The sequence below is a fragment of the Phyllostomus discolor genome, chromosome 2 (genome assembly GCF_004126475.2).
Source record: "Phyllostomus discolor isolate MPI-MPIP mPhyDis1 chromosome 2, mPhyDis1.pri.v3, whole genome shotgun sequence".
Classification (NCBI taxonomy): Eukaryota; Metazoa; Chordata; class Mammalia; order Chiroptera; family Phyllostomidae; genus Phyllostomus; species Phyllostomus discolor.
Genome location: NC_040904.2, coordinates 43,335,885 through 43,358,235, shown reverse-complemented (window position 1 = coordinate 43,358,235; position 22,351 = coordinate 43,335,885). Strand labels below are relative to the sequence as shown.

Below are 22,351 nucleotides of genomic sequence, written 5' to 3'. Positions count from 1 at the left end.
TGAGGCCGTCTGTCTGAACCAGGGTAGGGCAATGGAAAGGAAGAATTGAGTAGGACAGGTATTCAAAGGGAAGAATGTAGTGCCTGTGTGGTGGCTCTTGGAGGTGGAAATCAAAGGAGATGGTGAGAATGACAGGTTTTAGACCTGGATCACAAGGCGAGTAACCTGGCCAGTCATGGAGCCCACAGGTTGGGAGGGAAGCAGGTGGAGGCGGGAGGTGCTTTGTCGGACCCACTGTGTGGATGGAACATCTAGCTGAGAATGACTAATCGGAGTTCTGGAGAAGGAAGGTCAGGGCTGGGAACAGATTTGAGCTGGTGGCACCAAAACGATGGGTGAAGTGTCAGCACGGGATGAAACGACTTTGGTCTGCATTCTCTACCGCCCAGGATTTTGATTTCCATCTCCCAGGATCGTCTTCAACCAATTCTATAGTCACGTAAGAATATGAATATGTTGAATGGGATATTTGTATAAGTCTGTTGCAGTTTATAAAGTACTTTCACATTGATGTAATATTGCTGCGTCTCATATCCGTTTAATGGGTTGAATGGATCAGAAAATCAAGAGTCAGAGATTTTAAATGACCTAGTCAGGATCACAGAGGTAATCATGCCACACAGGTGGCAGATTAGGGTCTCAAACCAGAGCTTCTTTTTCCCAACTAACTGCATTTTCTATATCATGCTGCAGCCTTTCTTATAGAGAGAAATATATCTAAAGTAGCCTGCAACCTTAAAAAGCTAAAACTCCATTTCTGAAAAAGTTTGAAATTTACCTTTATTGAAACCTGCCTAATGGGTTTTTTTTTTTTTTATCTTTATTGCCAGGGAGTTAAGAGATATTGATGTTACTGATAGTTACCTTTAGGTTGAAAGTCAGATTTTTGAAATCTCAGTTACTGAATAAATGAAGGTCTTCTAATTTTGTTTAATTATTTTCCCCCAAAGATGTAGCCATAGCTGTGACGTATAACCACGATGGGTCATACAGCATGCAGGTAAGCCTTGCTGGTTTTTGTCTGCTGTTCACATCTGAATCTGATCTCTCTCAGACTGAGTGTTGTTGACTTTCACACTCCCAGTTTCTCTTGAGCCATTGAATATTACCTCTGTAGTCAGGAGAATGTCATGTGCTTTTATTTCAGACTGACTTGGGGAAATGACCGCCTGTACAATTTCTGATTGTTTACTCAGTTTGGATGTGATTCCAAACTTGGCAAAAAATAATGGCTTCGAGTCAGACACCTGTCAGGCCCCTAGAGTGTGTGGACATATTCGTGTGTAAAGCAGCAGTTCTCGAACCTTTTAGTCTCAGGACCGCCCCACGTTCTTAAACATCACAAATGCTCCCTAAAGAGCTTTTGTTTGTGCTCATTACATCTATTATTTTAGTGTATTTTTTTAATATAAGTAACACAGTTTACCATTTTAACCACTTTTAAGTGTACAGTTTAGTGGCATTACATTCACATTGTTGTGCTGCCAGCGCCACCATCCGCCCACAGAACTTTGCTCCTCTTGCGAAACTGAAATGCAACACCCATCAAACGAGAGCACCACACTCCTCCCTACCCCCAGCCGCTGGCAGCTACCACCCTACTTTGTGTCTCTATGAATTTGACTGCTAGGAACCTCATATAAGAGAAATCATTCAGCATTTGTCTTTTTGTGACTGGCTTATTTCACTTAGCATAATGTCTTTAACGTTCTTCCATGTTATATCATGTGTCCAAATTTCCTTCCTTTTAAGGGCTGAATAACATTTTACTGTATGTACAAACTACACTTTATCTATTCATTTATCTGTTGATGGATACTTGGGCTGCATCCATCTATTCACTGTTGCAAATAATACTATGAACATAGGTGGACAAGTATCTCTTTGAGAGCCTGTTTTCAATTCTTTCGGGCATATATCCAGAAGCAGAATTGCCAAATCATAAATATGTTTTTAATTTTTTTAATCCTCATCTAAGTATATGTTGATTTTAGAGAGAGATAGAGGGGATGGGGGGAGAGAGAGAAACATCAATATGTGAGAGAAACATCAATCAGCTACCGCCCCTACAACCCCCAAACAGGGATCAAACCCACAACTTAGGTTATGTGCCCTGTCCAGGATCAAACCTGCAACCTTTTAGTGCACAGGACTACGCTCCAAGCAAGGGAGCCATCTGGCCAGGGCTATTTTTAATTTTTTGAGGAATTACCATACTGTTTTCCATAGTGGCTACATGATTTAATATTCCCAACAACAGTGCACAAAGGTTCCAATTTCTCCACATCCTTGCCAACATTTATTTTGTTTTTTTTTCTTCTTTGTTATAAAAGCCATCCTAATGGCTGTGAAGTAGTATTTCATTATGGTTTTGATTTGCATTTCCCTGATGGCTAATGATGTTGAGCTAATTGGCTATTTGTATATCTTCTTTGGAGAAATGTTTATTGAAGTCCTTTGCTCGTGTTTTAAAAAATCGGATTGGCTTTTTTGTTGTTAGGTTGTAGGATAAATTGAGACAAGTTTAAACCTGAGATTACACAAGCACACATTCCATTGCTACCAGAAAGTGATAACATTATCACATGTCCTGTGGTCTCTAGCAAACCCTACTGTGTACTTGTGAGGGAATGTGGGTTAAAAAGAACATACAACATTAGTATTATCATGAAATAGTTTGATTTTGTGGACTCCCTGAAAGGACCTCAGTGGATCCACAGGTCATCCTTGGAGAATCTTCAGTCAAAAATTTTATGCTAGCCCCCAATTGAAAGAAATCCATTTTACTGGCAAAGTGGAATGCTGAAAGGGTAAAAAAACAATGTGCAAACTCAACCAAATTCCTATAGTAAGGTACAAATTCAGAGAACAGAATAAATCATTTTTAATAAGAGCTAAGAGACTTCAAATCCTGCAAAAATGGATTTATCAATGATAAGCTTTAGATTGCCCAGCACTCTGAGACACATTGGTTTTCTTTCTCTGAGATTCAGAAAAATTATGGGACGTCTCTCTCCTTTAGTATATGAGAGTTATTGGTACCTCTGGTTTGTTTTTCCTTTTTTTAAAAAAAAAATTTTTCAATTATGGTTGACATACAATACTATATGAGTTTTAGGTGTCCAATACAGTGATTAGACATCTGTATAACTTACAAGGTGATCACCCCAGTGAGGCCAGTGCCCGCCTGGCACCACACACAGGCATTGCAGTGTTACTGACTACCTTCCCTGAGCTGCGCTTCACGTCCCTGGGACTCTCCGTTCCCTTTTAAAAGTAACGTCAGTGACCTCCAGCTATCTGGGGGGACTTTGTGTCATTCATTATACCAAAACTGAGTACTTCATAAGCATTTAAAATGTTAAATAATAAATTCACATAACATTGGTTTGGGGACCCTTTTTGTCCCTTGACAAATGGTAAATTGGCAGGTTTGTTGTAACCCCCTCATGTAACTACACGCGCAAACTTAGGACATGCCATTGGAAACCTTTAACCAAACTGTTCCCAATCTAAACTTTATGTCCTGGTAATTTCACAGCCTTTCAAAGGGCTGTTTGAGTAGGTTCCAAAGCAGAGTAAAATGTCATATTTAATTTAGGATAGATGAAAGCAATGTATGAATACCTGCAGTGTGATCTGTTTTATCTTAGCCTATGTAACATACTTGAAAAGAATGGCCACAGGACTCTGACACTAACAGTATAGGAATTGAGATGAAAAAGAGAGAGAGAAGATTTAAATTGATTTTCTGTGTATAAGGGAAATTTTGTTTGAGTGTATACATAAGAAAACATTCTTTAAGACAGAAAGGTTTCACGTCCTTTTGCTAGCTGTCTTGGAAGATTAAGTGTGAAGTCTGTTCTTTGGCACTCTCTCTCAGAGTGAGGACATTGTGGTCAATCTCCAGCTAATGTGTCTTCTTAAATCATAACTGAAACCATAAGTTGGACCTGCATGCTGGTGAGATAAAAGAAATACCATCCAATTACATGGTTCTGGCTCTTTTCGTTACTGACTTGGGCACAGTAAAACTAAGCTTGACTTTGGCTACTCAGAAATGAATACAAACGTGTAATATATACTCAACTAAATGCTAATAATTTTGCTTAATTTGATTTGTCCATATTACATTTATTACTATTCACACGTGAACTTTTATAGCATCATGAGTGCTATGAATATGTTATATAACTGTTTTTCTTTGAATCGTCTTACTACTGCTTCTGTCTAGAGTATTTTGTTTATGAATCGTAGGGGGAAAGTTTCTACATGACTTTTTTAAAAAACATTTTACCTGTTAACTTTTGAAACTATTATAATAAAGAACTAATTCTGATTTTATTAATTATGAAGGTTGTTCATTTATCTTAAGGATCTTTTCTGTTTTTTCTTTTTTGAGATCGAAGATAAAACTTTCCAAGTCCTTGGTGACCTTCTTAGTGAGGGAGACTGCACTCACCTGAGATGTTCTATTAATGGAGTTACTAGTAAAACTAAGCTCACTTTCCTGGAAAACACAATTTACCTATTTTCTGTGGTAAGGTCTCTTCTTGTAATAACACTGTTGGGGGTTGGGCGTTGGGAGAAAATTACTTGACCAGAGGCAAAGAGACTAGAAAGACCCCTCGCCTTCAGTCACTGCTATGACTTTTCTCTGTGTTTCCCTCTCTGTGTCTTTGCCTCAGTCCTGCCTTCTTCTGTTCTTTTGTTCACGTGGATTCTCATGGATAGTACTTACCCATTTTGCTCCTTTAATCCTGAAACATGTCCTGACACCCTTCTCATCAAAGAGTATCTCCCTGCTCAGTGGGACTGTGCTCTCAGGGATTTGGTGCCTTCACAGTTGCCCCAACCACCGTCCCCCTGGTACTGGAATCATGGGGATTTGGGAGGAGGTGACCGCTGGGAGAGGAGTCTGGACCAGGTGTCCCTTGTGTGCGGAGTGCGAGGGAAGAAGAGGGGTGCGTTAGTGGTGTTCTCCTGGTAGATCGCAGAGACAGGCTTTGCGTGGAATGTTTGGGAGTTCGTCAAAGGCCTTAGTGTTCTACACGGGCAGAAGGAAGAGAATGGATTATGAAATATACTGAAGCTTTTTCAGAATCTTGTCACATTTGGGAACCACCTTACAGATCCCAGTCCTTAGGGATGAGATGCCCATAGCATTCAGGTAATTAGACTACCATGGGTCGAGTCCAGGATGATCTCACTTTACCAGGCATTCCTTTCCACAGTCGGTGTGCTGGAACAACATGCTGGTCGAGCCAGTGTGAGGAGTGGTGAAGAGCATAAGTTCTGGAATACGAAGCTGCTTTGATTCAAATTCTGGTCTTACCACTGAGCAGTTGTGTGACCTTGGGCAAGTTAAACTCTCTGGGCCTCAGTTCCCCCTATCTATAAACAGGAATAATAATAACACCTGCCTCCTGAGGTTATTGTGACAATGAATGACTCTCTATATAATATATATGTATTTATAAGCTGTATAATGTATGAATATGTATTTATACTCCTGTTACCAATTCCTGACTTAGACTAAGCACTTGACAGTGGAGGTGCTACTAAAAATGGCTTCCAGGCAGTGGCTCTCTTGTACCAACAGTCATATAAATTAATTTCTTTAATTCCCTTGGAGGCACGTCTGCCATTCCTCCTGTGTAACAGGAAACCTAAACGAGAGGGGTTTAGTAACTCGCTCAAGGTCATAAAGCTAGATTAGAACCTGCTATTAAAGATGACTAACATGTGACAGACAGCTTGGAAACAGTCATTACCTCAGTCTATTAGGAAAGTTACAAGCACGAGATCTTGATTTCGTTTCTGGTGTGCACAGGAAGGAGCTGTTCAGTTCGGCATCCCAGTCCCCAAATACTTGTCGTCAGTGAGCTCGGAAGGGACTCAGGGAGGCACCTTGGCTCCCATGGCGGGGACCATCGAGAAGGTAACCGAGCGATGTGTGCGGGATGATGTCCAATAAGGCCCGATAAACGTCTTTGTTGCGCTTTGCCATATGTGTTCTTTCTCTCTCTCTAAATCTGGTTCATTGGAAAGCATTCATTTCAAGAAACCAAGAGACTCTATGATAGATTCAAGGTCTATATTATAGTCTTCAGTGAAAATACCCATTTACTTAATTTATGATAAACACTGTTATTTTTTAAATTGGGGATTTCCATAAAAGTACAAATAATTTAAGTTGTCTTTTTACAATTAAAATAGAATATTCACCAAGCATCCAAAGGGCTGTTTTTTAGTGTTATGTTTAACAGCAAACAATTTATCATGAAATAATGACATTTCCTCTGATGCACGTAATCCCATCAGTGATAGACTCCGAAAGGCTGGTGTTGGCGAAGGATGGCATGGCTCGATGCTGAGTGCGGTCTGTATTCAGAGTTGAGATCCCTACTACTGACATACCCTCCCGTGGTAATAGAGCAGCCTCCTTTATAAACTTGCATACAGTAGAGTCCCCTCAAATGCACTCAAGTCATAAAAATTCAACTGTATATTCTTGGGACCCCCCTTCAAAAAAGAAAAAAGAAGAAAACCATTTAAATAGTTTGAGCAATTGCGCCAACCATTCCCCCCAGAAATGTCTGCCTCAGAGGCAGTACGAGCTGGAGACTTGGATCTGCCACTCACTCACTCACTCACTCTCAGTCCCCACAGGCCTCCCATGAGGTGGGCATTTCTGCGTAGCGTGTGCAGCAGGGGCTTACGTTTGATTAAAGATGCATGTTTTCCCCAGAACTGGCCCTAAACCCAGACCACTGATTTCATCTGCCACGAAAGTGTCACCCAGCATTGAGTCACTTGGGGGACTTTCAAGGCTGTTTCTCATTTTTCACAATTTTGGTTCTACACATCGACTTTAGAGCCTAACTCTACTGTGTGATGTTTCCAGACACTCCTCGATAAATAACTGTGTTAACCAAAGCAAAAAACAAACAAAGAAAAAAACAGTGGGACCACATGGGATATATGAGTTCATTTATACATGTAAAAAGGGAAATAGAGCTATTTCCCTGGGGTTGCCAGCAAGTATAATGGTTTCACATGAAGACTGTCTATACATTTATTACACTGGGCCATGAGGACTTGAAACCCTGTCCTGGACAACCTAGAAACTAGGGAAGCAGGCCAGGCCCTCCGCTCTGACTATGGTGAAGGCATCTAAGTATAGTTCTTCCTTGGTGGCGCTATGTCTTGTCTGTACATTCATGAAGACACAAAAGGGTCTCAAGATATGTAAGACCTAGTCATCTGATTCCAGGAAAACTAGATCGCTTGGGGAGGGGGTGGGGAGCCAAGTGGTGCTTCCCGCTGACCACGGTGCCAGCAATGCCAGGCTGACCGGAAGGTTTCTGTGATTTATGCATTGGTGTCTTTGGCAGACAAGACAACCACAGACTTATACTTCTGATTTGTACATTTGTATATCAGCTCTGTAGACCACAAAGGGCCCCTGCATTTTCAAGTATTAACCTGTCACTCTGCATCTCTAGGTGTTTGTAAAAGCCGGAGACAAAGTAAAAGCCGGAGATTCTCTACTGGTTATGATCGCCATGAAAATGGAGGTAAGTGCAGCGTGAGTTCAGTCGCCACGTAACTTTGGGAGATATCAGACCTACTTGTTCTTTTCCCTTGTGTAGTGAGTTAGCACCATTTTCAATATTGAGAGCCATGGACTGATGAAGCATTAACTGCAGAAGAAAAAACAAACCATTTTTCTTACTCTTTAACTTTGTCATTTTATCACTTGTCATTTGATTCTGAAGTTATCAGTAGCTTACCTTCAGGCAGTAACCCAACTGACTATTAGCTATGGGTCTTTTCCAAGGCCAGCCCGAGGGTACCAACTATCAGTATCAAAGTGAAAGCTTCAGTCCTACCAAATTAGCTGTTTAGGTTTTTAGGTGGTTGGAAATTGTAGGCCAGTAGTTCTCAGACCTGGCCACATATTACAGTCTCCCGGGAGCCTTTTAGAAACTACTTCCCCACACCAGTTGAACCGGGACCTCCCAGAGTAGGGCCCAAGGGTCAGTTGTTTTTAAAAACTTCCCAGGTAAGATTCCACTGTGAAGTTTGGGAACTTCAGCCTTGAATGGCTAACAGGTGTGTCAGCCCCCGAGCACACCATGAGAATGTTATTTTCTCTGTGTACTGGGATGTGAAGAACATCGAAACAATTGGCTTCATGTTTCCCTTGTGTCTGACGATCTCGACTTGCCCTGTGCCTGGTCCTCACTGACTCACAACCCTGCGTGCTGCGACTTGTATCTCTGCAGCACACCATACGGGCCCCCAAGGACGGCACGATCAAGAAAGTGTTCTACAAAGAAGGGTCTCAGGTGAACAGACACGCCCCTTTGGTCGAGTTTGAACAAGAGGAATCTGACACAAAGGAAGGCGAATAAACTCCCATCAGAGAAATGGCCAATGAAAAGTATCTTCAGTATCTGTAGCGACAAGAGGAAGTGCCTCCCTGCTTCTCCTGGGGTCTCAGGAAGAGCAGTTTTACTGGATGACTGTACGATTACGTTAAACCCTTTCACATGTGAGAATCACGCACTTGGGTCACAAATAATAAATTATCTTCAAATATTTCATACGAATAAAATCGAGTTAACCTTTTTTATTGGAAGCAATGTGGCTCATTTGTGCCTCAGACTTTCTGCAGTGAATTTGGGCAGCAACTTTACCAGAGAAGAATGAGTGAAAGAGGAAAGGTCCTTCAACAAAATGAATCATTTTCCTGTCACAATCATGGTAAAGATGACAGTCACATGTTTCAGAGACAGATGACATAGAGCTAAACTCAGCCAAAGTTTTGTTTTTGCCAGCTTATCAGGGAGTTTACAGGCCTGGGTGCTATTCTTGTCTTTGTGATCAGGGAGTGTCTGTCTGGCCTGCCTCTGCCTCATTGCACTTTCTAGAGTTGTACAAGTACATACACAGTCTTGCACCATGGCCCAGCACATACTCTGCTGACTACTGTGGACAGCTGCAACACAGTGGTAAATAGTTGTGTGTCTGACCATATCTAAACATAGAAAAGGCACAGTAAAAAGATGGCATAAAAGATTTTTGAAATGTGTATCTGTATCGGGCACTTCCCACGACTGCAGGCCACTCTGGGTGAGTCAGTGATGGCGAGTGAACGTGAAGACCTGAGGTGTTACCATGTGTGGCTATGGCCTCTGCAAACACTGTGCACCTAGGCTATGCTAAATGTATTAAAAATGTTTTCAATAATAAATTATAGCTTACTGTAACATTTTTATTTTATAAACTCTAAAATTTTTTATTTTTGTAATAACACTAAGCTTAAAACACAAGCATATTATACAGCTATACAAAAATGTTATTTCCTTATATCCTTATTCTATAAGCTTTTTTATACTTAAGCTTTTATTTTTTAATTTTTAAACATTTTTTTATAAAAACTAAGACAAAAACATCTATTAGCCTAGGCCTACACAGGGTCAGGAGCATCAGTATCACTGTCTTCCACGGCCACACCTTGTCCCACCAGAAGGTCTTCAGGGCAGCAACATGCACGGAACGGTCCTCTCCCAGGACAGCAGTGCCTTCCGCTGGAGCCCCTGAAGGAGCTGCTGAGGCTCTTGTTGAAGAGGTGTCACTTTTGTGCTTGGTGGTTCGCTTGGGTTGTTCTTTTGATCATCACAGGTATGCTTGTAAACAGATAATGCACCACGAACATTCTATTAATGAAAAGCTTGTGGTGTTGGGGTCCATGTTTTCAAACTTTTTAAAGAACTTGTAGAGGTCTGCAAAAGCTGCTAAACCTTTCACTAAGGATTTCCTTGGGGGTGGCCCTGGCTGGGTAGTTCAGTTAGTTAGAGCATTGTCCCCTTAGGGTTGTGGGTTTGATCCCCACTCAGGGCACATACTAAAAAGAATCAACCAATGAATGCATAAGTAAGTAGAAAAACAAATTAATGTCTCTCTGTCTGTCTGTGTCTGTCTCTCTTCCCACCCCCTTCCTCTCTCTCTAAAATCAATTTTTTAAAAAAACAACTTGCCCTGGATGCTGTGGGTCAGTGGATTGAGTGCAGGTGTGCAAAGCAAAGGGTTGCTGGTTCAATTCCCAGTGAGGGCACATGCCTGGGTTGCAGTCCAGGTCCCCAGTAGGGGGCATGTGAGAAGCAACCACACATTAATGTTTCTTTTCCTCTCTCCCTCCCTCTCTCTAAAAATAAATAAAGTATTTTTTTTATTTTTTTTAAAGATTTTATTTATTTATTTTTAAAGAGGGAAGGGAGGGAGATAGAGATAGAGGCAGAGAGATAGAGAGAAACATCAATGTGCGGTTGCTGGGGGTTATGGCCTGCAACCCAGGAATGTACCCTGGCTGGGAATCGAACCTGGGACACTTTGGTTCCCAGCCCGCGCTCAATCCACTGAGCTATGCCAGCCAGGGCAAATTTTTTAAAAAAACTTATTGGGTCTTTCCTTCTGCAGTTTCTTTTTCTCTTGCCTCTTCTTCAGCTATGCATTCCTAGTTAATTCCTCAGGAACCACCTCTGGAAGCTCCTCAGTGTTACCCTCATCCACACCCAGCTTAGAGTTGTTTGTCATCGCAACCACATCCTTGTGGATTTTTGCAGCCTTTGCATCGTGACACTACAACAGCTGTGTCGCCAGGCAGTAGGAGTTTTTCAGCTCCATTATCATCTTACGGGACCACTGTCGCTGATGTATTCCTTCCTTGGTCAAAACATTGTTATGCAGCATGTGACTACTTTTTAAGGATATAGTTTACTATATATTTAAAAAAGTAGAATAAATAAGTCAAAGTTTAAGACACATATGTAGCAGTACGTGGCTGATTTTAGAAGTCTGTAAAGACAGTACCACACCATATCTCCTAGAACTGTTATTTCACTCATTATTGTGATTCCAAAATTCATCTTGTTGACACTCTTAACCTGATTATTTTGTTGTTATCCCTTGTGGCAAACAATTCAGTTTCCAATGCTTTGCTAGTGCAGATGATGTGGCTGTGAACATTCTTAGTGCACAAGTGCATTTGAGCATTTCTAAAAGTGGGATATTAGGCCACAGGGCACGCAAATACTCCACCTTGTGAAATGATGTCAGAGTCTCTTAAAGGTGCTCGAATAGCCAGATAAACTTTCCCTGCTGAAAAAAAAAAATTCAGTGTAACCACTGCTTGCAAAATAAAACCCAAACTGTCATTCCATGTCAGTTTCAATCTGGCTCCATCCTAAATTTCACACCTTTCTCTGAGCCCGCCCGAAGCACCTCCCGCTTCCACAGTGGAGGGCTGTATATGTATTAGTACATTACTAGCAACAAACAGAATCTAGATAAAAATGAAGAAATAATATCAACATAATTATTTCCTAACAAAAGCATGAAAAAAGTATTCAGCAGAGTGAGGCTTTCTACACTTATCCACACTCTATGTAAAATTACCTTTTTTCAAATTTATCCTAGTAAACATTAATAAATCTAGCATGTAGTATGTAATACATATATAGACACGTGTGTTTGTGTTCACATACACATATGCATATAGAGTCACATGCAGCAGAATGACATTTCAGTGAACAGGCCATATGCACACAATGGTGGTCCCATAAGATTGTACCAGAGCCAAAGAGTTCCCCACCACGTAGCTGTCATGGTGTCAATGCGTTGCTCACGTGTTTGTGGAGATGCCGGGGTGAACCAGCCTGTGCTGCCGGCCATGTGATGGTATAGCACATGTAATTACGGATAGTGCAGAATACCGCACTTGGTAACAAATGACTGTATTACTGGCTTATGTATTTCTATACTGTGCTTTCATTGTTATTTTGGTGTGCTCTTTCCACTTGTAAAAAAGTTTGCTGTGAAACAGTCTGCCATGTTACACCAGCGGCAGCCTCACACATCTTGTGTTCACTGAGCCTCTTAATGGAATCATTTTCTCTCGTGCTACAGTTGATCTTGGGTTGTTTCATACAGTAACAAGCTGTATGGGTTTGTACACCATCTAGGATTTTGTAAGTGCACTCTATGATGTTTGCACAAGGACAAAAATCATCTAAAGGCACATTTCTCAAAATGGGTCATTGTTGAACGTGACTATAGAATAAAAAATCCAAAGTTAAAGACAGTGATCAGCCCCAGGTATTAGGCACCTGGTTGAGATGGGCGAGGTCAGGTCGATGTAAGCTGCTGTTAATGTTTCAGTGGTAGGACTGGATCGCTGGTTTGTTATATTTATCATACAATTATGTTTTGTAACCGACGTATGTTACCTTTAAACTTTTATCATTCAGGTATGCAATGTGCGAGTTGGATGGAGGAGGGGAAGACTAGAGTTCTTACAGATATTCAGACATGAGGTAATAAAGGACTAGGCTCTTCAAAATGGTGCGTTTTACACTATATTTTCCGCAATGGAGTCTTCTCCACATCCAAACAAAACTTTCTTTTCAACAGGGAAAAGCAAAAGTGCTCTGATAGAATGTGGGGTGGCCTTGTGCCCTCTTTCATGAAGATCCGTTGGTGGAACGAGGCGGATTCTCCTCCCCTTGGTTAGGGAGGGGACTGGGGAGCACAGCTGCTGATGCGCAGAGGAGGGAGGGGCTGGGAGCCCGCCAGCCCGGCCACCGGCCGACTGGCCGGATTCTTCTGAGATCATCGCCAGTTGCGGTGCTGTGTGAGCTGTTCCTTTGTGCATCACTTTGTCCTTTTCTTCTAAAGACAGGGCATTTGCTGTATGCCATGGCCTCTGGAAACAAGGAGTGTAGGAAACAGTTTTTTTTCCCCCTACCCTCATTAACGGGAAACAGGATCTAGCTGTACAGAAAATGGCAGGACATTGGTTGACAATAATATAATATCCCTTTGCACGAGGTGCCGTGGGGGACCAGGTGAGTGGAGTAATAAATTCTACTTCAGGTCAGGAAGCTGATGGAGCAGCAGTGACGTTGGAACCGGGCTTTGCTGGACAGCCATTGCCAGCTGGAGAAAGGACGTAGGGCAAGGGCACGGCAGGGAGAGGGACTGGCCAGGACGAATGACTGAGGTGTGGAAGTGCACGCTGTGCCCAGGCACAGAGCCGTGGGGGCTGGACCACGGTGGGCGTGGCAGAGAGGGGCTGGGGAGTGGCTGCCCAGCAGGGAAAAGATTTTATTCCGGAGGCAACTGGGAGTCCTGGTGATTCTCAAACAGACAAGTTTTTCAGTTATTTCCGCCCACGGTCTGAAGTACAGATTGGAAAGTGGAGAGAGGCTGAAGACACTAAATCCAAAAGAGGTGCCAAATGTTGAAACCTGGGCTGGGTGGGTCTGGTAGGGAGAACAGACCCCAGTACACATTTTCTTGACTTAACAGTAGCTCTCCTTCTGGACAAGGTCCATGCATAGGCAGGGATCAAAGCCAGAGTTGCACAGTTGCAAGAAAGCAATTTGCCACCTTATTTTTGGCAATAGCATTCTGGATGCGGTGTGTTCAGGTCTGTAAAGAAAATGACACAATTTAAGAGCCCTGATGGTTGCTTTTAAATCATTGGAGAGGCCGTAGAGCAGCTTTCAAGTTATAATTTTTGCATTTAATCCCTACTTCTGCTTCTTAGAGTAGTATCTTACACAACTCATCTAATTTCTCTGAGCTTTATCTGTAAAATGGGCTCGCAGCACTACCTCATTGGATTGTTCTGGGGAATTAACAAGAAATTGTAGAGATTTCCCTTAGCACTGTGCCTGGAACATCATTTATATTCAGCTGGTAGTCATTATTCATTTCTAACTGCAGTTATTGTTCGAGAGCAATTAAGAAACTGCTCTAAATTCAGCACAGCTGGTTTCTCTTGCCAGCAAAGTTCCCAGGTCCTCCAGGGGTCAGAAGCCCTGTCTGGACATGCATCAGCCTGCCCCCTCTCTTTACCCCCTCCCCCAGCTCGAGCCTGCTCCAGTGTCACGCAGGCACCCAGGTGGTGGTGTCAGGGGAAGCCTCCATCATCCCCTCACCCTGGGACACTGGGCTTCCAGGCTGGCAGGTGCTAGGGCCTGTGTACTAAAGGGACAGCAGCATGCCCAGAAGTGGCTCACCTCTTGCTTGAGGGCTGGGCCTGGATTCGCTCCCTGTACCACATCGGCTGTCGCACGTATGCGTAGGAGGGAGAACCCTGGTGTCTGTCTTCGGCCTCAGTGTGGGTGGGCATCACCGCTTCGGTTGGGCCCAGAGTAGGGAGGTTTCATGCTTAGCTGAACTCACTATCTTTTTTTCCCTCCACAATGGGCTTCTCTTCTCAATCTTACACTCTGACTATTCTCAATCCTTAAATTTTTCTCTTAGGACTATTAGAAGTTGAACTGTGCATCTATGTTCTGCCTATCCAAGGTAATTCTGCTCTTGTCATTAAGATATCTACAGTGTAAATGGTAATACTTTGCACTTCTGCTGCACCTTTCATCAGAGGATCTCAAAAAGCACTTCTAGGTGTTCGCACCAAACTTCAAGACACCCAGAAAAAGGAAAATGTGATTGAACCTGTGTGGTGAGAGAGGAAGAAATGGATGTGCCTACAGCTTTGCTCCATGCCCGGAGCAGGGAGCCCTGGGTCATTAGCTGCTTCCTACTAATGACCCAGTGCTCCCTGAAGGCTGGCCCCAGGGAGTCACAGCCTCGGGGTTAGTAGTTCTTCCCCACCAGACTCTGAGTTTAGGGCATCCCAGGAGGCCCTGCCCGCAGCTGTAAAAGTCACAGGCTGAGTGGGGGCAGTCTTGCCTATCTGCCCCCACCCCCTGTGAATAACCCCGGGGACACCATTCTTTTGGACCAAGGAATGCCTGAGCTGTTAGTGGATCACAGCCCTGATACCAGTGATCACCCTGTCACCCTGACAACTGTCTTGGAATCAGATGGCTAAGGATATTCTTCATACGTTAGCCCCTCTGACTCAATTAGAAATAATTCTCATTCCAAATCCACCCCCCCACATAAAAAAAAAAAAACCCACTAAAAACAACGAGAAGATAACTTGGGACTTCTCTCAATTTTTCTTAGTCCTTTATGATTACAACCTATATCGTAAGAGCATGGTGCTTTCTTCCATTACTGAAAGCAGGCTTCATGCTCACTGTGGTTTGGACTGGTGTGACACCTGTGTTTGTTCTCCTAGGGCCCACGTGGCCCCACTTGGAGCTTCCATTTTGGAGGCAGCAGTCCAAGCAGGCTGCCTCCTCCATAATGGACAGCAGTGGCCCTCAACCTTCCCTACTTCTCTCATGGGCCTGGCCCATCACGTACCTTAACTCTGGAGTCATTTCTCATTAATACAAGGCATCAGGTAATGATTGAAGATCTATTATATGCAAGACAAGCCATAGGTCTTTAGTTCCTTGGTCATGTAAATATTGTTAGTCTCTTCTCAAAGAAGTAATTTAATTTTTGAATAGGTAATACATTCCCAAGGTTCAAAATCTAAAAATATATATTAAAAGTTAGGTAACACTCAACCTCCTCCCAGGACCAAACTGGAAGTACAACCAAAACATAGGACAATCAACCTGAATAACCAACCAAACACTAGCTGAATAAATAGAAGTCACAACCAAGGATTTACAGAAGAAGCCATGTCAAGACTAGTAGGAAGGGTGGACATGTGAAAAGGGCTGGCCTCACTCCCACAGGTAGCAGCTGAGATTCCAGAAGGATATTTCAGCTGCAAAGGTTTCCCCTGAGACATGTGGTCTCAACCCCACACTGGGCTCCCTAGCCCAGAGCACCAGACCCAGGAAGAGGTGCCCATGTAACGCCTGGCTGTGAAAATAAGCAGGGATTCTGTCTTCCAGGGAGAGACAGAAGTCAGCTAGAGATACAGGTGCCTTCCTAAAGAGCCAACACAGAATATCTCATTCATAGCCATTCGGCCTGGGCTCTGGCAGAGGGAAGATGGAGCAGACTAGTCATGTGAGGAGAGACTGAGGTTTGTGACTCTGGGAAGAGAGCTGAAGGGACAGCTGCGTGTACTCCTGTGCTGAGTCACTCCCCCACACTGCAGCTCTTTCTTAAATGGAGCAATCCCCTTTTTATGGCTTTGGTCTGGGGGAAAGCAATAGCTCCACACTCTGGACTTCCTGTTGCCCCACCCTGCAGAGCTTTCTCCCTGGTGAGGAGTCAGCTGCCTGGGCCAGGGTGAGGAGGTCTTGGCACACTCAGGGAGTGTCAGTGAGTGAGTGAGTGGTGTGGCTTTGGGGTGGGGGCCATTCCCCCCACTTTTCTGAGAACCTGACTGGCACCACCCCCTCACAGTCATTCCTCTAGCCCCAGCCACTGGGCCCCAGGTGGCCCCACCCACCCTGCTGAGTCCAGGAAAAATCCGGGAGAGTCTGAGTTGTGTGGCCCTCGGGGGGCTACTACTCCCACCTTCCCCCAAGCCTGACCAGCACTTCCCTATCCTGGAAGATCCACTAGCCCCACCCAACTCCCCACAGCCTTGCATTGTTGAACTCAGGCTCCGGGCAGAATCTTGGATGAACTGAATTGTGTGGCTCTAGGACAGGGGACATTTTGCCCTTGCACGTCCAACCTGTGCAGAGCTCTCCCTTTACGGGGCCAAATCATGGTCTGTTTGGGCCTGATAAACTCTGCTGGTCTCACCCTAATGAATTCCTGAGACTCTGCCCCACCACAAAGGTCTGTGGGCCCCTGGCACGCGTCAGCTAGACTTGGTATACCCTCAGACCAGCACTGGCATTGTGTTTAAACCTGTATCAATCTGGTGATCATCACTCACCCCTACCTGGTGACTCACTGAGAACCTCCCTCACATAACTCAGGCATTGCCATGGTTCTATCCATTACAGCTTATCAGGCAGCCAGCTGCTGGAGGCAGGCAGAGTCAGACCTCAGGGTTCCTTGGGACTTTTGCTGACCTCTCTCTGTGCCCATTGATGGTAAATGTCAGCCTTGGTGTGCAGCTTGGTCCTTCCCATGCACAAACTGTGGACCACTGATAGCTCCAAACAGGTTGCCCAGGGCCAGTCATAGCAGTGTCTAGTATTTGCCTGCACTAGAACCCCTCCCAAGAGGCATCAGAACCAATACACCCAGTGACCAACTTCAGAAGACATCAGAGCAGTATCCAAAGCTTCTCAAGTGGTGTCTCTAAATGGAGATCTTGGCAGGCACCAGATCCTGCTGAATTGTGCTTTGTGTGGTCAGCATCTGCACAGCAGCTGGTGCACTGTGGTCGGGGACTGATCCTCACAGTCAGTTAACCTGAGGGTCTACAGTATACACAAACAGGTCAATAGCAATCAGGACTCAGTTACAACAGGAGGGCCCACACAAGGGACGTTCCTGGCACACTCAGCTCAGGTAATCAAGGAGACTGCACCACTGGGTCCCCTAGGAGGCCATCCTACCAAGACTGGGAGTCATAGGAGATCTACCTAATACACAAAAACAAACACAAAGAAGCAGCCAAAATTGGGAGATAAAGAAACATGCCCCCAAATAAAAACACAGGAGAAATCTGCAGAAATATTCCTAAATAAAATGGAAGTGATCAATTTACCAGAGATGGAGTTCAAAGAAATTATTATAAGGATGCTTAAGAAACTTAGTGAGAACTTCAACAAAGAAATAGCAAGCATAAAAAAGGACATGGAAACCACAAAAAAGAACCAGACAGAAATAAAGAATATGAGGTCTGTCCAGAAAGTATTCAGCCATGTAATATGAAAAATAGAGACATTTATTGAAAATACAACATACAAGATACATGAACAAAGGACAATGATGTCTCACTCCCCTTCAAAGTAGGCACCTTAGGACCTCACACAGTTCTCCCAGCATTTCTTCCACTGTTCAAAACACTCTGCAAAATCCTTTGATGGACTTGCTATCAGCTATCCTGTCGTATTTTCCTGAATCTCATCAACAGTCTGAAATCTCTTCCCTTTCAAAGCTGATTTTTGTTTTGGGAAAAGCCAGAAGTCACAGAACAACAAATCTGGGCTGTTAGGGAGGCTGAGTCACCTGAGTGATTTGATGTTTCACCAAAAATCTCTTCATGAAATGTGATGCATGAGCAGGCATGTTGTGATGAAGCTGCCAATCACCAGTTGCCCATAGCTGCAGACTTCTGAATCACCCGCATAGTTTCCATGGAGGGATGTTCAAGTTTAATGCAAAATTTGATGCAGATTTGTTGCTCTACCCGGTCAGTCATTTTCAATGCAGTGGCCACACAGAACACACTCTCACTCACAACATCTTCCACTTCCACCAAGTAGTACAGTGAAGTCATCATTGTTCACACATGTGCATTCCAGTCCACGCTCCTTTGTTGGCTTCCAGGTGACATCGATGTTGTGCAAACCATTCTCATTATATTAACAATGGCTGAACTTTTTCTGAACAGACCTCATATATCATAGATTACCATACATTTCTGGAAAAGAATGAGTTAACAAATGCAAGGTAAACTGTTAAAAGGACAGAAGAGTATATATAATGTGATCTCAGAGGTATAAAAAAAGGATGGTAAACCTAAGAAACCGGCAACAGTGATTGTATCTGGGGATGGGGGGGGGAATTGTTGGACTGGAAATTAGAGTGAAAGATGTATTTTTCACTATTGATTTTTAAATGTAAATGGCATACATTGTCTAATCAAAAGACATAGAATAGCTAAATGGATGAGAAAACAAGCCCCATATATGTGGCATCTACAAGAGACCCACCTCAGAATGAAAGATGCACACAGACTAAGAGTAAAAGGATGGAAGAACATATTTCATGTAAATGTAAATGAAAACAACCTGGGGCAGCAATACTTATATCTGACAAAATAGACTTTAAAACAAAGACTATATTAAGAGATAAAGAAAAATACTACATAATGATAAAGATAGAAAACCAACAAAAAGATATAACCCTTTAGACATTTATGCACCCAACATAGGAGCATTTAAATACATAAAGCAGATGTTGATGTACATAAAAGAAGAGGTCAACAGTAATGCAGTCAGAGTGGGGAATTTTAACACCACATTGACATCAATGAATAGGTATTTCAGAGAGAGAATCAACAAAGAAGTAGCAGCCTTAAATGACACACTAGATCAGATGGATTTACTTGATATTTTCAGAGCATTTCACCCCAAAGCAGCAGAATATACATTCTTTTTTTATCCTCATATTAGGACACAAAACAAGTCTTAATAAATTCAAGAAGATAGAAATCACATTAAGCATCTTCTCTAACCATAATGGTGTAAAACTAGAAGTCAATCACAAGAAAAAAAACTGAAAAACACAAAGAGACATGGGAGCTAAATAGCATGTTAGTAAACAATGAATAGGTCAACAATGAGATCAAGGGAAAAAGTCAGATACCTTGAGATAAATGAAAATAAGAAAACAATAACCCCAAGTCTTTTAGAAACAGCAAAAGCAGCCATAACAGGGAAATTCATTACAGGCCTACCTCAAGAAACAGGAAAAATCTCAAATAAACAATCTAACTTTACCCTTAATAGAACTAGAAAAAGAACAACAAACAAAGCCCAAAGTGAGTAGAAGAAAGGAAATAATAAAGATCAGAGCAGAAATTAAAATAGAATCTAAAACATAATACAAAAGATCAATAAAACTAAGAGCTGGTTCTTTGAAAAGATAAATAAGTTTGACAACCTTTGACCAGATTTGTCAAGAAAAAAAGAAAGGACCCAAATAAATAAAATCAGAAATGAAAGGAAGAAGTGACAACTTTCCCCATAGAAATACAACAGATTATAAGAAAATATCATGAACAACTCTATATGCCAACAAATTGGACAATCTGGACAAAATGAACAAAATAAACAAGTAGAAACAGGCTCATTGATACAGGAAACAGATTGACAGCTATTAGAAGGGAGGGAGGTTTGGGGGCTGGGTGAAAAAGGTGAAGGAATTAAGGAGAAAAAACAGCTCACAGACACAGACAACAGCATGGTGATCACCAGAGGGAAAGGGGGGTGAGAGGAGTTAGAAGTGGGGAAAAGGGGGATAAATGGTGACAGGAGTCTTGACTCTGAATGGTGAACATACAATACAGTGTACAGATGATGTATTATAGAATTGTACACTTGAAACCTACACAAATTGTATACTTTTAGTATACAGTAAAAGTCTCCCTCCTACCTACTCGTTCTCCCTCTGACATCCTCTCCCACAGATAGTGCTACAACACAGCCAAGTGGGTTGCCCCGCCCTGGAGAATACCTAAGGCTCTGCCCCTTACAACATAACAGGTGTGCCAGGATGAAAAATATGGCCCAAATGAAAGAACAGATCAAAACTCCAGAAAAAGAACTAAGTGAGAAGGAGATAGCTAGCCTCTCAGATGCAGAGTTCAAAACACTGGTAATCAGGATGCTCAGAGAAATGATTGAGTATGGCCTCAAAATAAAGGAAGAAGTGAAGCCTATACAAAGTGAAATGAAAAATATACAGGGAACCAACAGTGAAGGGAAGGAAACTGGGACTCAAGTCAATGATTTGGAACAAAAGGAAGAAATAAACATTCAGCTGGCACAGAATGAAAAACAAGAATTCAAAAATAAAAAAAAAATGAGGGAGGCTTAAGAACCTCTGGGACAACCTTAAATGTTCCAATATCCAAATCATAGAGGTGCCAGAAGAAGAAGAGGAAGAATAAGAAATTGAAAACTTATTTGAAAAAATAATAAAGGAAACTTCCCCAATCTGGAGAAGGAAATAAACATACAAGTCTAGCAAACACAGAGAGTCCCAAACAGGTTGGACACAGAAAGGACCACAGCAAGACACATCACAATTAAAATGCCAAAGGTTAAAGATAAGGAGAGAGTCTTGAAAACAGCAAGAGAAAAAGGAGACAGTTACCTACAAAGGAGTTCCCATAAGACCATCAGCTGATTTCTCAAAAGAAACTTTGCAGGCAAGAAGGGACTGGAAAGGAGTATTCAAAGTTATGAAAGGCAAGGACTTACAACCAAGATTACTCTATCCAGCAGAGCTATCGTTTAGAATGGAAGGGCAGATAAAGTGCTTCCCAGACAAGATAAAGCTCAAGGAGTTCATCATCACCAAGCCCTTATAATATGAAAAGTTGAAGGGACTTATCTAAGAAAAAGAAGATCAAAACTATGAACAGTAAAATGACAACAAACTTACAACCATCAACTGAACCTTAAAAAACAAAAATAAAAACAAGCTAAGCAAACAACTAGAACAGGAACATAATCACAGAAATTGAGATCACATGGAGTGTTATCAGTGGGGAGCAGGGGAGGGGTGAATGAGGGGGAGTACAGGGATAAAGAAGGATAATTGGTAGGTACAAAACAGACAGGGGGAGATTAAGAATAGTACAGGAAATGGAGGAGCCAAAGAACTTATATATACGACCCATGGACATGAACTAAGGGTGGGGTGGGGGGAATGCTGGAGGGAATGGGAGTACCAGGCAGATGGGGATAAAGGGGAGAATAAAATGGGACAACTGTAATAGCATAACCAATAAAATATACTTTAAAAAGCATTAAAAAAAAGAAAAAGAAAAATGTCTCCTGAGTAGTCATTGACTATCACCGTAACTTCTTATCATGGCCCCTGAGATTTGGGGAAGAAATGTGATAATGATGTGTGTGTATGTGTAGCCAATCAGGCTGGCTCCACTGGTCAAAGTGTTTCCAGATGTCAGAGCCACATCAAGTGTCGGAAGACTCTGTGTGTTGACATGGTGTTTGGAGGGCACTGATTATCTAGCCTGTATTTTCCTCATCATGCAACCCTAATACTTATGTTCATGGTTGATTTGGGTGGCTTATTTGGGTTATTTTATTTTATTTTATTTAGTGAGAGGGGAAGCAAGGGAGAAAGAGAGGGAGAGAAACATTGATTTGTTGCCTCTAGTATGCGTCTCAGGTGGGGACCAAACATACAACCCAGCCTTGCATCCGAACTGGGAATCAAACTGGCAGCCTTTTGCTTTGCAGACAATACCCAGCCAACTAAGTCATCAGTCAGGTCTATTTGGGTTATTTTAGAGTCCGTGAAATGTTAAGGACAATCACAATTCTATACTTGAGGGTGCTTTGAGGCTAAAGAGGTATCTGAATGTAACAGGAAAGAACTACTTATTTCTTTTTTTTTTTTTAAGATCTTATTTATTTATTTTTAGAGAGGGAAGGGAGGGAGAGAGAGAGAGAGAGAGAGAGAGAGAGAGAGAGCAATGTGTGGTTGCTGGGGGTTCTGGCCTGCAACCCAGGAATGTACCCTGGCTGGGAATCGAACCTGGGACACTTTGGTTCCCAGCCCGCGCTCAATC

The 22,351-nt window shown here is 42.6% G+C and overlaps 1 protein-coding gene across 1 annotated transcript in view; it reads left to right on the top strand.

Annotated features, from left to right (window-relative positions):
* Nucleotides 1-8,623, top strand: part of MCCC1 (methylcrotonoyl-CoA carboxylase 1) — a 58,896-nt gene extending 50,273 nt beyond the window's left edge. Inside the window, exons 15-19 of the mRNA XM_028505050.2 lie at nt 951-1,000; nt 4,403-4,540; nt 5,834-5,941; nt 7,509-7,580; nt 8,292-8,623. Of these exons, the coding sequence (XP_028360851.1) occupies nt 951-1,000; nt 4,403-4,540; nt 5,834-5,941; nt 7,509-7,580; nt 8,292-8,420 (497 nt within the window). The 3' untranslated portion in view covers nt 8,421-8,623. The remainder of the gene's footprint in view (nt 1-950; nt 1,001-4,402; nt 4,541-5,833; nt 5,942-7,508; nt 7,581-8,291) is intronic.
* The last annotated feature ends 13,728 nt before the right edge of the window (nt 8,624-22,351 follow it).